Raw genomic sequence first — 13384 nt, 5'->3', positions numbered from 1 at the left:
ACCCTAATTCTGTATGAGGAAGGTGAGTTTGACCCCCCCCCCACCAACCATAAAAAAATGAAAAAAGTTCAAATTACCCTTTTTACTTTCTATAATGACTTCAAACTGTAACTCGAAACTACATCTTTTGGTTCTTTTAGCTATTTAGCTAAGTCTTGTAATATTATACTTGTATTTCTACTTTAGTTTTATTGTTTTATTGCCATTTGAAACGTGTAACTAATAATCCTGCTACACAAGTTGTAAATCACTCAAAAAATGTATAGCTCTTGTTACCCTTTTCCAGTTACGTAACACACAGGTTTCTTGCAATTATGCCTTGTAAACATTTATTATTTTTCTTTATTTTATCAAATCTAATCTTATCTCACTTAAAGTTTATTTATATATTTTACTTACTTTTGTAATTATAAATAAAGAACACACATGAAAAACAAGGAATATAATACTTATAAGAACACGGATTAATAACGTTAAAAAGCAGACAATATTTTATAACTATCACAATTTTACTGACATAAACTTCAGTTAATCTTGTTAGTATGTTTCTGTGAGAATACAGTTTGAACTGGAAGTGAAATAGACAGTTCTGTGTACAGAAAACAGTATAGTATAATACATCATTTGACAGATTAAAACTTTAGATTTCTGTTGGTTATAAGTAATGGAGTATTAAATGTCGGCAAGAAATACTAGCAATCTGTGAAAGAGAGGGTGTGACAGGTAAGCATGGTTAAAGGGAAGTTTGATTTTATAGTTTATGGCTCCGTAACCAAATTTGATTAAAGGTTGTAAAAATTATGCTTTGTGCAAGTAATAACAATTTCATAATGACTAATTTATGTTAAATTCCATATTCCATATTTTGTGAAGGGGGGTGGTAAATAAACTAAAGTGAAAGACCAAGAGAGCAAATGTCACAATTCTCCTATTATTGGAAAATGAAGTTAGTTTTTTTAGACAACATAAAAACAACAACAACTTAAAATGTATATAATATTAATATTTGATTTATTAGCTATGTTTTAATTCCAAGTTTATTTGTATATCATGATAATAAAATAATGTAATTAAATGTTTAATTAAACCTCAGTTAAACTTCGTGAGATGTGCATAAAAGGATGTCTTGTTGGTCTTTTCCAACCATTTAGCATTGAGCGTAATTTAATTAAGAACTTAAAACTTAACTTCACTGAAGAATACAAATTATGCTGTTGTTCCTTTAATATTTAATAAGACAATGTCTTTAATTACAGACTTAGATAAGGAAATTGGTTCTGAAAGAATCCTTTCCTTTACATTGTTAAATAAACTACAGAAAGTATTTTCAAAGGAACTATTGCTACAAGAATGTTTTACTACTAATGATGACAGTTTATTTCCATTTTGTTTTTATTTAATACTTAATTGAACATCTCTTGAGTTTACTTTTTTATCTTAGTTGACAGAAATACATCCAGGTAGTGCAGTTTTGTATGGCTTAATTAATTTTGATTTCTTTCTACCTGCATACTCAAACATTTTGCATTTCAAGTTTTCTATAAATAATAATAGCAGCAGAAACTCCCACATTGACAGTGTCATTTCTGTCATTGTTTCATAAATATAAATATTTCCCATGATTTATTTGAAATTACTACCTCTCAAGTCTCTCCAACTTGTTGACAGAAAGATCTTTTTCAAAATAATTTTCATTTTATTTAGTCCTTAGTTTCTTTATCACAGATATTAATGGGTATCTTCTCCAACTGTGATTTAACTGATTTTATCAAAACCTGACATTATCCAATTAGCCTGTCACAACATGTTCTATGGAAATTGAAACTGTTTGAGGAAGGTTTGTTTTGGTCATGCTGGTTTAGCTTTATAAGATACTTGTAGTGTAAAATTATATTATTCCAAGATTGTGCCTCACCTCTTTACACCCATTAGCTACCTACTTCAATGCTTTTGCCAGAGATTTGCATGCAAATCTTGAGGCAATTCCTACCTAATTTTGTGATTTTTACATAAATTGTTCTATTGAAAATGATATCATTATGTGGAAAAAACTCCACCAGTAGGAGTGTGTCACAATTATATGTGCAATAAAATACCCTTTATGTCTTTGTATTCATGAACCTTTGTTTTTCTCACTGGCATTATGTTGTACAGATGTGTTAACATTTCTTATCTGTGTTCAATTTAATGAAATTTTCACTGTTAATATTACTGCAATGGGTACCAAAATGGCTCCTAATTATGCCAACATTTTCAGGTCATATTTAACATTAGCTTTTACAGTTCAGCTCTGTAAAGTTTCGTTTTCAGTCACTTAGAGAATTTATCACACCTGCTCACTTCTTGACAAAACAATCAAATTTGCATGCATTTAACTCGACTATGCAGATTAACTTGAAGTTAATCTAATTACAGTTGTCTGTACGAAAACCTACAGACAGACCACAATACCTGTTACCCCTCTCACACTAAACAAAACATTACCAACAGTCAAGTTCTTTTGAGATGAAGAAAAGTATTTTAAATATTAACATGAAAATCGCTTTGCATTTGGTCTTATAAAAAAAAAAAAAAGAAATAAGACTCAATACATTTATGGGTAAATCTATTTTTAGTTTATTAAAAACGCTTCACCAGAGTGCAAATAAATACATGGAATAACAAAATTTTATTAAAAATAGTAGCAAAAAATAGAATTTTAACATTTCATTTTTCTGGAACTATGCACTTTTAGGAATGTTCTTGTCAAATTTCAAACATTAGTTTTTGTATTATTGTAAAGAACTTTCATGAGAGTTACATAACCTACATACACTGTAAGTAGATCATTGCCATAGGCTTAAGGTAAACCTTGACCAAAAATAAGATTTAGAAACTGACACTACTTCTTTTAGGCAATTTGAAATACATATCTTCTTTTCTTTTACACATTTTCTTAAATCTCATTTCAACAAGCATTAATTAAATACTTCATTTCACTCTTGCTCAGTGGCACAGCAGTATGCCTGCAAAGTTAGAAACTGAATTTCAACACCTTTTGTCAACAGAGCACAAATAGCTTATTGTATAGCTTTGTGCTTAACTATAGATTGAAACTTCATTTCACTATATCTAAGTGTGAGGAATAACTCTGAAAAATAATGCTCCTGTATGTTACTATTCATTTACAGTTTGAACATGAGTGTTGAAAATATTTTACATTTTGATATATTAAAATACTGAACTTCATTTATTTTCTGTAATGTATAGTTATATATCAAAACTTCTTTGAAAATGATACATGTTTCTAGATTTAATTATTACCTGTTACAATTCTACAAAAGCCACTGATTGTGGAGGGAATTTCTTCATGCATTTAATTTATCATCTTACAGCTTTTTAGTGTAGGTGGTTGCAGAAAATCCTGAATTTATTTGAGTAAGGAACAGATGCATTGGTGGTAGAATGAAACTGGATTACATTATTTTAATGCAGTATGTTGTTATAAAACAATTATAGGAACAGCATATTAAAATACTCAACAATCAATATTATATTATGTGAACCAAAAATTTTATGAACATTGATCAGTTTTTAAATAAAACAATATTTTTACTTTTTCTTGTTCCTGGTTAGAAAGTGTTATTTCCCAATTTCTTATACCTAAAGTAAATAGAAAAGACCTATTTTTTCTTCAACTTTGCTTTTTTGACCTGGGTAATGAAATTTTCAAATTTACCCATTTTCCAGAACATTCCAGGTAGATTCAGTGCTGAGTAGCTGATAGAGAATTGTCTTGAACTTTCCATAGTAATATATACAGGGGCTCACTGCTCACCATTCCAGTTTAATTCTAGCTACCTAAGTGAACACATAGACCTATCTAAGGAGGCTTTACCAAGTTTCCCTGTTATCTTTACCTTTGGGACACTGCAGCACACTACAACAGGAAGCACTGGCCACAATGAACTGAGTTCTCTGTGGGGAGACATGATATAAAGTGTGAGCCACTACTGGACTTGCAGAAGGTGTTGTACCCACCAGTGTACATAAAATTGAGTCTTATGAAACAATTTGTCACAGCTTTTGATAAGGAGTTTACGGCCTTCAAGTACCTTCGAGATTTCTTCCCTAAGCTGTGTGAGGCAAAGGTCAAAGCTGGCATCTTCATTGGACCACAAATAAAGAAAATCCTGTAGTGCACAGAATTCTCCAAGAAGCTCAGTAGGAAGGAAAAAAAAGCTTTGAGCAACTTTGTCACAGTGGTTCGAGTCTTCTTGGACAATCACAAGGCCAAAAACTATGTGGAACTGGTTGAGGCTCTGGTGAAGAACTACAGCAAAATGGACTGCTAGATGTCTCTGCAAGTCCATATCCTTGATACACATCTTAATAAATTCAAAGAGAACATGGAAACATACTCAGAGGAGCAAGGTGAGCAATTGCACCAAGATATACCACACTTTGAACGCTACTACCAAGGAGCGTACAATGAAAAAATAATGTATGAAAGTGATTTACATTACAGTTGCAAATCTCGAAAAACTACTTGCTTCTAAACATTTTTGTATAACTTTAGTGTAAGTACATGTAGATCTTGATTGATATGTTGTTTTATTCGGATCTTATGTAAATGAAAATGTGCAAATTTGCCTGTTTTTACATAGAAAATAGGCTTATTTCTAAATTTCATTATCCAGGTTACAAAAGTAAAGTTTGAAAGGAATAATGACCATTTTTTGTACTTTTACAATATAAGCAATTAAGAAATAACACATACTAATCAGGAACAAAATTTGTGTTACATAGTGAAATTATTATTGTATATTAAGCATTGTGGATTGTTGAAAGTTTTAATACATTTTAAATATTTATACAAATTTTCTTGAAATTTATTCATTACAGGAACTGTGTCTGACAACATAACTGTAAAGCTGAAATCAAAAATAATGATAAAATATAAAAATTGTTGTTTTATAGCATGTACTATTCTTACAAAAACCAAAGTCCACGTTTAACCTAACTTTTACATGACTAAGTCACTGTTTGTAATTGGTGGTCATTCTGTTTACAGCCCTCACCTGTAGTACAGCTTACTTCAGAAAATTTTGCTAATGCTGTAAGTCAAGGCCTCAGTTTTGTTAAATTTTTTGCACCTTGGTAAGTTTTGTTTTTTGCAATTTTTAATGTATTGGTTTAAGCATTGTTTAGTCATGATTACATATATTTCTGTTTTATTAAGAAAATAACTTAACTCATAATTTTTATTCTGAATTTATGAGATTATTAGGAAAATTTATTAATATGTTTTTTCTTTTTACATTTTTATTTAATTTTCCACATTTTTATATCAGGTGTGGGCATTGTCGACGGTTGGCTTCAACTTGGAGCGATCTTGGGAGGAAGTTTGTTAAAAACACAGAAATAAAAATTGCAGAAGTAGATTGTACTGTTGAAGATGCATTGTGCAGTGAAAATAAGGTGACATATTTTGTTGTTTATAATACTTCATTACCAAAAAAAGAGAGAGAGATAGTAAATATATAATTATCTTGTGTTTTATATGACAATTCTTAAACTTTGATACATGCTGAATGATCTGCCAATAGGTCACAGATAAATTTGTGGACTTACAATGCTAAAACCCACAGTATGATTCCCCATGGTGGACAGTGTGTATATAACCAGTTGTGTATAGCCTTGTGTGAAAAAACAAACAGAAAAACCTTTATGAATGGCTTTTAATTACAAGTTTTAATTCTTAACATATGAGGATCCTTTTATGTGCATGTTAAAAGGTTTTACTGAGTTATGTTAGTAGGACAAGAGTAAGCCTACACAATTACAATTAAGAAAGTCATTTGGTTTGACTTTTCAGTGTGAGGAGTTTTTTCTTTTCTCTGTTATTGGCTTTCTTGGGGAATTTTCTTTACTTCCCAACATCCATTTGATCCTTCTTTCCCTTCTCAGTATTTGAGATATGGAAAATTTAGTCATCAGAGTCCTTTCCTCTCATTTATAGCTAACATCAAAAGATTCCGTCTCTTTTAAAGATTTGGACTTCATTGGTTGCTTTCACACTCATATCTGGCAGTCACATATTACCATCGATGGGTATTTCTCAACTCATGGCAACTTTGCTTAGATCCCTTGGTTTATCTGGACATATTTGATTATTTCCATTGGACTGATGTTGTTTGGTGGTGGGACATTGATCATTGTACAACAGGTGTTCCTCTTTCACCTCCTTCTTGGGTCTTCTGCCTGTCACTAATGCTTTTCTTGTATGTTGAACTGCATATCTCATTACCCTGGAGGATATTTCTAGGTATTGGGCTTTGACTCATCTGTGTTTCATTTCTCAGTTTTTGTCACTTTATTGTTGATAGAGCTTTATCTCTTCCATCTTTTCCAGAAAAGGTAGTTTTTGTGTATTCTATCATCTTCTATGTAATTATATATTTCTTCAAATAGGTCAGTACCTAGTTACGGTTCTTTTGTTTTTTGATTCTGGGGCTACTTTACTTGCTAGAACACTAGTGGCTTATCCAGTGGTGTGTGACACTGATGGACTTTTATTAGTAAAACAGAAGGGAAATTTTGCCCATCTTTGCCACTCCCAAAATTGGTTTGCTTTTCAAAATAGGCTTTCTCTAGTTTGGGTTTCCTTATCTTCCTGTTCCTGGTTACGAACCATAGAGGCTTTCCATGGAGTATAAGACACATAGAACACTATTTATCTCTACACACTCTTGAAGAGGAAAAAAGCTGGGAACCCTTACTCCTTCCTTCCTTACTAGGTTATTATTCCTGAATATTTAATATGACATGGAGCTGCAACACTGTGTGATTCTCCACATAATACTAGGTTGAGTTTGATAAGGTTGATAGCACCCTATTCTTACACTTGAGAATAGTAGACACTCTCCATTTTCATAATTTCAGTTGCAGAATGACTTTTTTTGCATGGTTGAACTCAGGAGAACTTCATCTACCTCCTAAATACATGGTATCCTGCTCCTACAGTTGAGCAGAAATTCTTCATCCTACATGTAATACCAGGTGCACATGGTTTTTGTCTCTGTTCTTATGGTTGTTTTGTTCTTGTTCTTTTCCTTCTCATAATGCCAGCAACAGAATGAATTTATTCTTACAGTTGTTGATACTCACACACAATGTCCCAAAATTCTGGGTTCAGTTTAGTGTTTTTCTACTCCCTACAATTGTTGTGGAAGAATGTCCAATGATTGCCACTTGCTTACTTTCTCATTGTATTTCTGTTTGTTTGCAGTTAGTTTTTGTGTGTATATATTCATAGCCCACTGACTCTAACCAATTACATATATATATTATTTTATTCTTTGGTGCTGTGTTCCTCCTCATACTACCAAGAACAGGTAGTAGGACCTCTTCTATCCAGCTTGGGTAGAGGTTGAGGAGAGTTTTGCCCTAACCTTTCCAGTGCCATTCTCTCATGGTTTGTTCCTTAGTAATGCCCATTTCATGACCTTTTATTACTTCTATGGTGAAGGGCATACTTATTCCAGAAATGGTGCAACCTTCTTTTTTGTGCTTTGTACAATTCCTGAGCACATCAGGTTACTGAATAGTAGATACTTTCCATGAGTAGTCTCTTATTTCTGTGCTTCATCAGTTTCTCTATCTACTCACTGTAGGATTTTAGCTTTTCTGTGAGAGAAAGTATGTATCATATGTATCATATAATTTTCCTACACTGAAAATATATTTCCAATAAATAGTTACTCCTTTGACAAACTTCCTATCCTTTCTCCCCACTTTTGGGCTGGTGAGTCATGTGATAATTTTTTTTTCAATACATCAGAAGGGAAGTGTAAGCTTGGAAACACTTTTTTGTTTGAGGAGGTAACTATCTATTACGAATCAATTTTCAATGTAGAAAAATAACACCAGGGGTTTCATTCACCTTTGTGGACACAGCAGATAGCCCAATGTGGCTTTGCTATTAAAAAAACAGTGTTATCCTGGTATGAATAAACTTAGCATCAAAAAATAGCTAATAACCTAAATTTTAAAATCACATAAATTTTAATTTCTTAATTTTAGAAGACAGTATTTAAGATTTTTTTTTTAATTTTCACTAGTATGAGAAGTGACATTTGCTCTCATGGTTTTCCCTCTTAAATTTATTTACCACCCCTTCAAGATGTATGGATTTTAACATAAATTACTTGTTACAATATTGTTATTACATAGAGAAAATATAATTTTTATAGCCTTCAATCTTGAGAGCTTTAATCTATCTAATGATATATTGCATTATTTTCTGTACAGAGAATTGTCTATTATGGTTCTAGTAAAACTGTTTCTACAGGCTTACTTGAATTTTTATTGCTTCTTATTGTATAATTAGAAAGTCAGAAAAATTTTGATAATTATAAGACATTGTCTGCTTTTTACATATTATTACTTTATGTTCTTAGGTTTATTATTTTAATAAATAAAAATGTATTTACTTTTCTAGTACCATTAGTATAAAAACTAAGCTCAAACTTCATTGTCAGTAGACAGAACAAAAAAAAGATTGAAGTAAGCACTATATTCCATGTTTTTCATGTGTATTCTTTCTTTATTATGATAAAAGTAACTAAAATGTAAAAATTATAAACTTTTTATATTAAAAAAAATATTTCATGAGGTATGCTTGCAAGTAATGTACTTTATATAATTTGATAAGGTGGAGTGAGCCACACATTCACAAAATGATGTACAGCTTGAATGGTGGAATTATCTGTTAAACACTAAAACAATAAGATTTAAATAGAAAAAGATATGTACTGTTATAAATATAAAGCTATTTATAATAAACAAATGTATTTTCACGTTACAATTTGAAGTCCATCTAGAAAGAAAAAAAAAGTTATTTAGATTAATTTTTTTATGGTGGTCACAAGGTTGAATTGACCTTTTTTAGAGTTAAGGTAGTGACTATAACAGATAAAGTAAGTACAACTGAGAAAACATTTGGAATGTATTTAGGACATTTTAGAGGATATAAAAATGAAACTTGAGAATTTTCAGATGAAGAAAATGTTTTAAAATAATAATACTTTGTACTTATCATTTCGGCTCCATATGTTCATGGAATAATGATTAATAAAAATTACTTCATTTACAATTCTGACTTTTTGTCCAAAGATTTTATGATAACTATGAAGATACGTAAAAATATTAGTAGTTATAGTATGGAAAACATAAAGGTCAGGTTTTGGTTAGGAACTGGACTGATTTGATGAAGCCTATTAACAAGATTGTTAGTCATTAGGTGAAAGGTTCAGCTTAATTCATATTAAGTTTTGTAAATAAACATTTATTTTTCTTCATAACTGTAGCATTAAAGAAATCCTGTGATTCTTCATTTTTAACCCATTGTTATCCAGGTTTAGTCAAGCATGTTATTTTGATTATAGCACTACACAATAGTGCATTAAAGTTAACAATGCAAAAAAAGAGAAAACTTACTAGAAAATATTTCTAATACAAAGATAAATATAAATAATTATAGTGTATGATAGAATAACAATTTCAGATTTAGAGTTTTTATCATTAAAGGATGTTAGCATTATCATAATTCATCTATGAACAAGTATGAACAGTTTGTTTGGAAGATTTGATACAAGCCATACACAATGTAATTTACTGTAGAACTTTAAAGTAAAACAAATGTATATTTGAGTATACATTAATATTACTTACCTACAGACATTATTTTCTCATAAGAATTTAATATCAGCTTTGCCAAACCCACCCTATTTAGTTTCATAGATTGAGGTAATTGTGAGACAAAAATTGTAAATCAACATTTTCTCAAACAAATATTACGAAAATTTCAAATTTATATTTTATAAAATCAATTTATTTGACTAAAATGAACCACATAATAAGATATGAACATAGTTGCAATTCTGTAATTAGAAATAAAAGCAGTTCAGTGAGTTCAATTCAAATTGTAAGAAAGGTTGTTTACTCAATTCATACATTTAATTGAAACTGGGTGACACAAAAACAGTTCTGTATTTCAGTCTTGGCATAGCTTGGTGGTTATGGAACTTTACTTTTGATCTCTGGGTTGCAGGTACAAATTCTTGTTACTAAATAGGTGTGTTATAATATAACAGCAAGTTCCACTATTAATTGGTATAAAATGAAGTGACACAAGAGTTGGTAGTGAGTGGTGTTAACAAGGTGTCTTCCCTCTAGCCTGTCAATTCTAAATTAAAGATGGTTAGCACAGATAGCATCTTGAGTAGCTTTTGTGCAAAATTCAAAAACCAGACAATCTGTATTTCTGTTCCATGCACTTGTACATAATTGTGAATCACATTATAGTATTTTTTGTGTAATTAAATATGAATAGTTCTGAATTTTTTCTTAAGAGTTTTGAATTTTGCAGGTAGAGGGCTACCCAACACTAATTCTCTTCAAGAACGGAGAACGTATTAAAGAATATGGTGGAACCAGAGATCTTTCTGCTCTACATGGATTTGTGTTAGAGCATTTACCTCGAGAAGAATTGTAGTTTATACTGTATGTATTTATAGCCTGAGTGAATAGTAAGATATAAATACAGTAAAATTTGCAAATTGATGTAATTCAGTATTTTGTTTATTTGCTTCACTGATATGTGCATGCTATTATAATAATTGCAAAGTGTGTTTTCTTTTTATTGGTTTCAATGTAATTTTGCATCCTTTTGTAGCATTATAAGTGACAAACACAAAATATATATATATATATATATATATATATATATATAAAGTTGTGTGTTCTTAACTAAATGATCATTGCTGATACTAAAAATAGTACTGTGCCTAATTTTGTGATACACAAGTAAGTGCAAGCTCTAGCACAATCAGGAGATTTCAAGGCTTTGAAAATACCATCCCTTTTTACACAATTTATATATATGTATACACACTGGTACAGTGGTAAGTCTATGGATTTACAACACTAAATTTGGGATTTCAATTTCCCTTAGTGTACATAGCAGCTAGCATGATGTGTCTTTGCTATAAGACACCACACAACACATACTTTGAACTTGTTTCTTAAATTTGAATATGAAAATTTTCTTTTGCAATGTGCTTGAAATATAATAGGAAAATGTATGTTAAGGCAAAAGTGCTTAGTCATTTGGAGGTTTTTCATTTTTCTTTGTTTCAAAATAGACTTCCTGTATAAGGTATCTTTCGAATTGGACACATATTTTATTACTAAAATGATTTGGTTACTTTTATAGTAGAAATTGTTTAACATAACTCATGGTAAGAAAGTAACCAGAGGAAGTACAAAGATTTAAATGAAATGAAAAAATAAATATGATTAAACTGCAGACAGCTACCTTTTTTGATCAAAGATCAATCTTTTTATTTTTTGTTGAAAGATTTAGCATTATGTTGTGTCAGTGATAGTCATATAATTCCTAATACCAGTACATGTATTTAAAAGTGTGTTTATTTACATGCAAAAAAAACAAAATTAATTATTAAAAAATTCAAGATTTTTCATCATCCAATACATTTAACAACAAAAATAAACAGTTCTTGAATGACTTTCCAATGTAATGACTTCCTTGGTATTGTACATTTAGGACAGAAAATAAACTGTTCTTAACTGATTATGTAATCTAGTAGCCTCTTTAGTGCTGTAAATGCATTCAAAAACAAAAAATAAAGAGTTTGATTGATTTTGCAATACATAATTTAATGATTTTCTTGGTACTGTACTTAATTGTACAGCATTGATAAATTTGGAATACTTAATTGCTTTTCGTCAAATACAATATTTAGAGTTTCTGTTAGCCTATTTCTTGATGAATTCTATATGAATTTCATTTGTCAGAATACTTGGTCGCAGATGTAACTTGAAGTAAAGGCTCTGACTAAAGAGCAAGTGCAATTTTCTTGAAGGGAGAAAACTTTGGTCAGAGTGATGTTCAACAAAGATGTGGTGATTTGGTTCACATTTCTCGAGGTCTTGGCACAACTGTTATAATTTAACAGTTATAATGTTGAACATCTGAAGTTTGATTAATTTCATATTCAGATTCGTAACATAAACAAATTCAAAATATTGAAGATCAAGAATATTTTCATTGATTTCATCTGGTTTTATTATAAAAGAAAACATTGGACCATGCTTTAAGTTTTGGAATGTATTTTTTATAATTCCTTTGATGTAGTTGATGTAACTAATAAACATATTGAAGTCCATATCTTTAACTATTTTCTCTCCTTTAGTAGATATAAGATTTTACTATTGGAAAATACCAAAGCATTAAGGTTTTAATATTCTCAAATAAAAGTAGCTTACAACAAAAATTCTTCTATTTTTCATATGGTTCAAAATTGTATGTTTGTTTCTTTGTAGGAAGAGATTCAAATTGTTAACATGGTTTTTAATTTTTGTCAAAAAACTGAGTTTTAACAACCATTATTTATCTTTCAGTTGGTGGATAGTTTTCTCCAATTTTAAATAAGAATAGTTGGGTTCCATCAGTCAGTCAAAAGTATAGTTAGAGCTTTTCCCCTACTAAGGCAGATTCCATTTCTTCCAGAAGCTGAAAGAGCTACAATCACATTTATGATCTTCACAACTACATTCATGACCTCACTTAATTGTTTTGCAGGTGCTTTTGTATATAAATTTTCCTTATGGATAAAACACAAAAATGACAGAAGAGGTTGTTTAAGCTTGTTTTCTAATAACACTAGAAATCCAAATATTATGTTCTAACACAGCTGGAGCACTGTTTGTTGTTACAAAAGATAGTTTGCTCTTTAAATTTCTTTCATCTTTGAGGTTTGTGAATTCTTTTATATTGTCAAAAAAATTAGAACAATTTCTAATAGCAAGCATTCATATGGATAAAACTTAATAGAAAAGGTTTGCTGTTGTATTCATTTCTGTTCATGTGGACTTGTCAGGGTTGCGGTCGAATTCTCGTCTCGCCAGACTTGCTCACCCTTGGGCGCTATAACGTGACAATCATTCCCACTATTGTTTGGTAAAAAAATAGCCCAAGAGTGGTGGTGAATATTGATGATTAGGTGCCTTCTCTCTAGTTTAACATTGCTAAATCAAGGACGCATAGCTCAGATAGCCTTCATGTAGCTTTGCGCGAAATTCAAAAACAGAACAAACAATACATTGCTTGTTCTTTTTCTTTTTTGGGCTTCAATACAGACTTGCTCATTCTCAGCTTTGATATGGGGTTGCTCAAGCTCGATTTCTTGAGTTTCAGCTGGACTTTTAACTTATCTTTAACACCCAACTCTGATTGGTTAGTTGAGACACTAGAATATTCCCCTAATGCTTTCTAAGACAATAAATCATCATCAACGTGTATTTCAACAATACACATTTT

At 30.6% G+C, this 13384-nt stretch overlaps 1 protein-coding gene across 1 annotated transcript in view; it reads left to right on the top strand.

The window, feature by feature from the left end:
* prtp (thioredoxin domain-containing protein pretaporter) overlaps window positions 1–12230 on the top strand; it is an 86646-nt gene extending 74416 nt beyond the window's left edge. Inside the window, exons 8-10 of the mRNA XM_076505906.1 lie at window positions 5054–5139; window positions 5334–5460; window positions 10412–12230. Of these exons, the coding sequence (XP_076362021.1) occupies window positions 5054–5139; window positions 5334–5460; window positions 10412–10537 (339 nt within the window). The 3' untranslated portion in view covers window positions 10538–12230. The remainder of the gene's footprint in view (window positions 1–5053; window positions 5140–5333; window positions 5461–10411) is intronic.
* Window positions 12231–13384: the final 1154 nt, after the last annotated feature.

The sequence above is a fragment of the Tachypleus tridentatus genome, chromosome 6 (genome assembly GCF_004210375.1).
Source record: "Tachypleus tridentatus isolate NWPU-2018 chromosome 6, ASM421037v1, whole genome shotgun sequence".
Lineage (NCBI taxonomy): Eukaryota > Metazoa > Arthropoda > Merostomata > Xiphosura > Limulidae > Tachypleus > Tachypleus tridentatus.
Note: the sequence above shows the minus strand (reverse complement) of the source record. Positions and strands in the feature narration are given on the sequence as shown.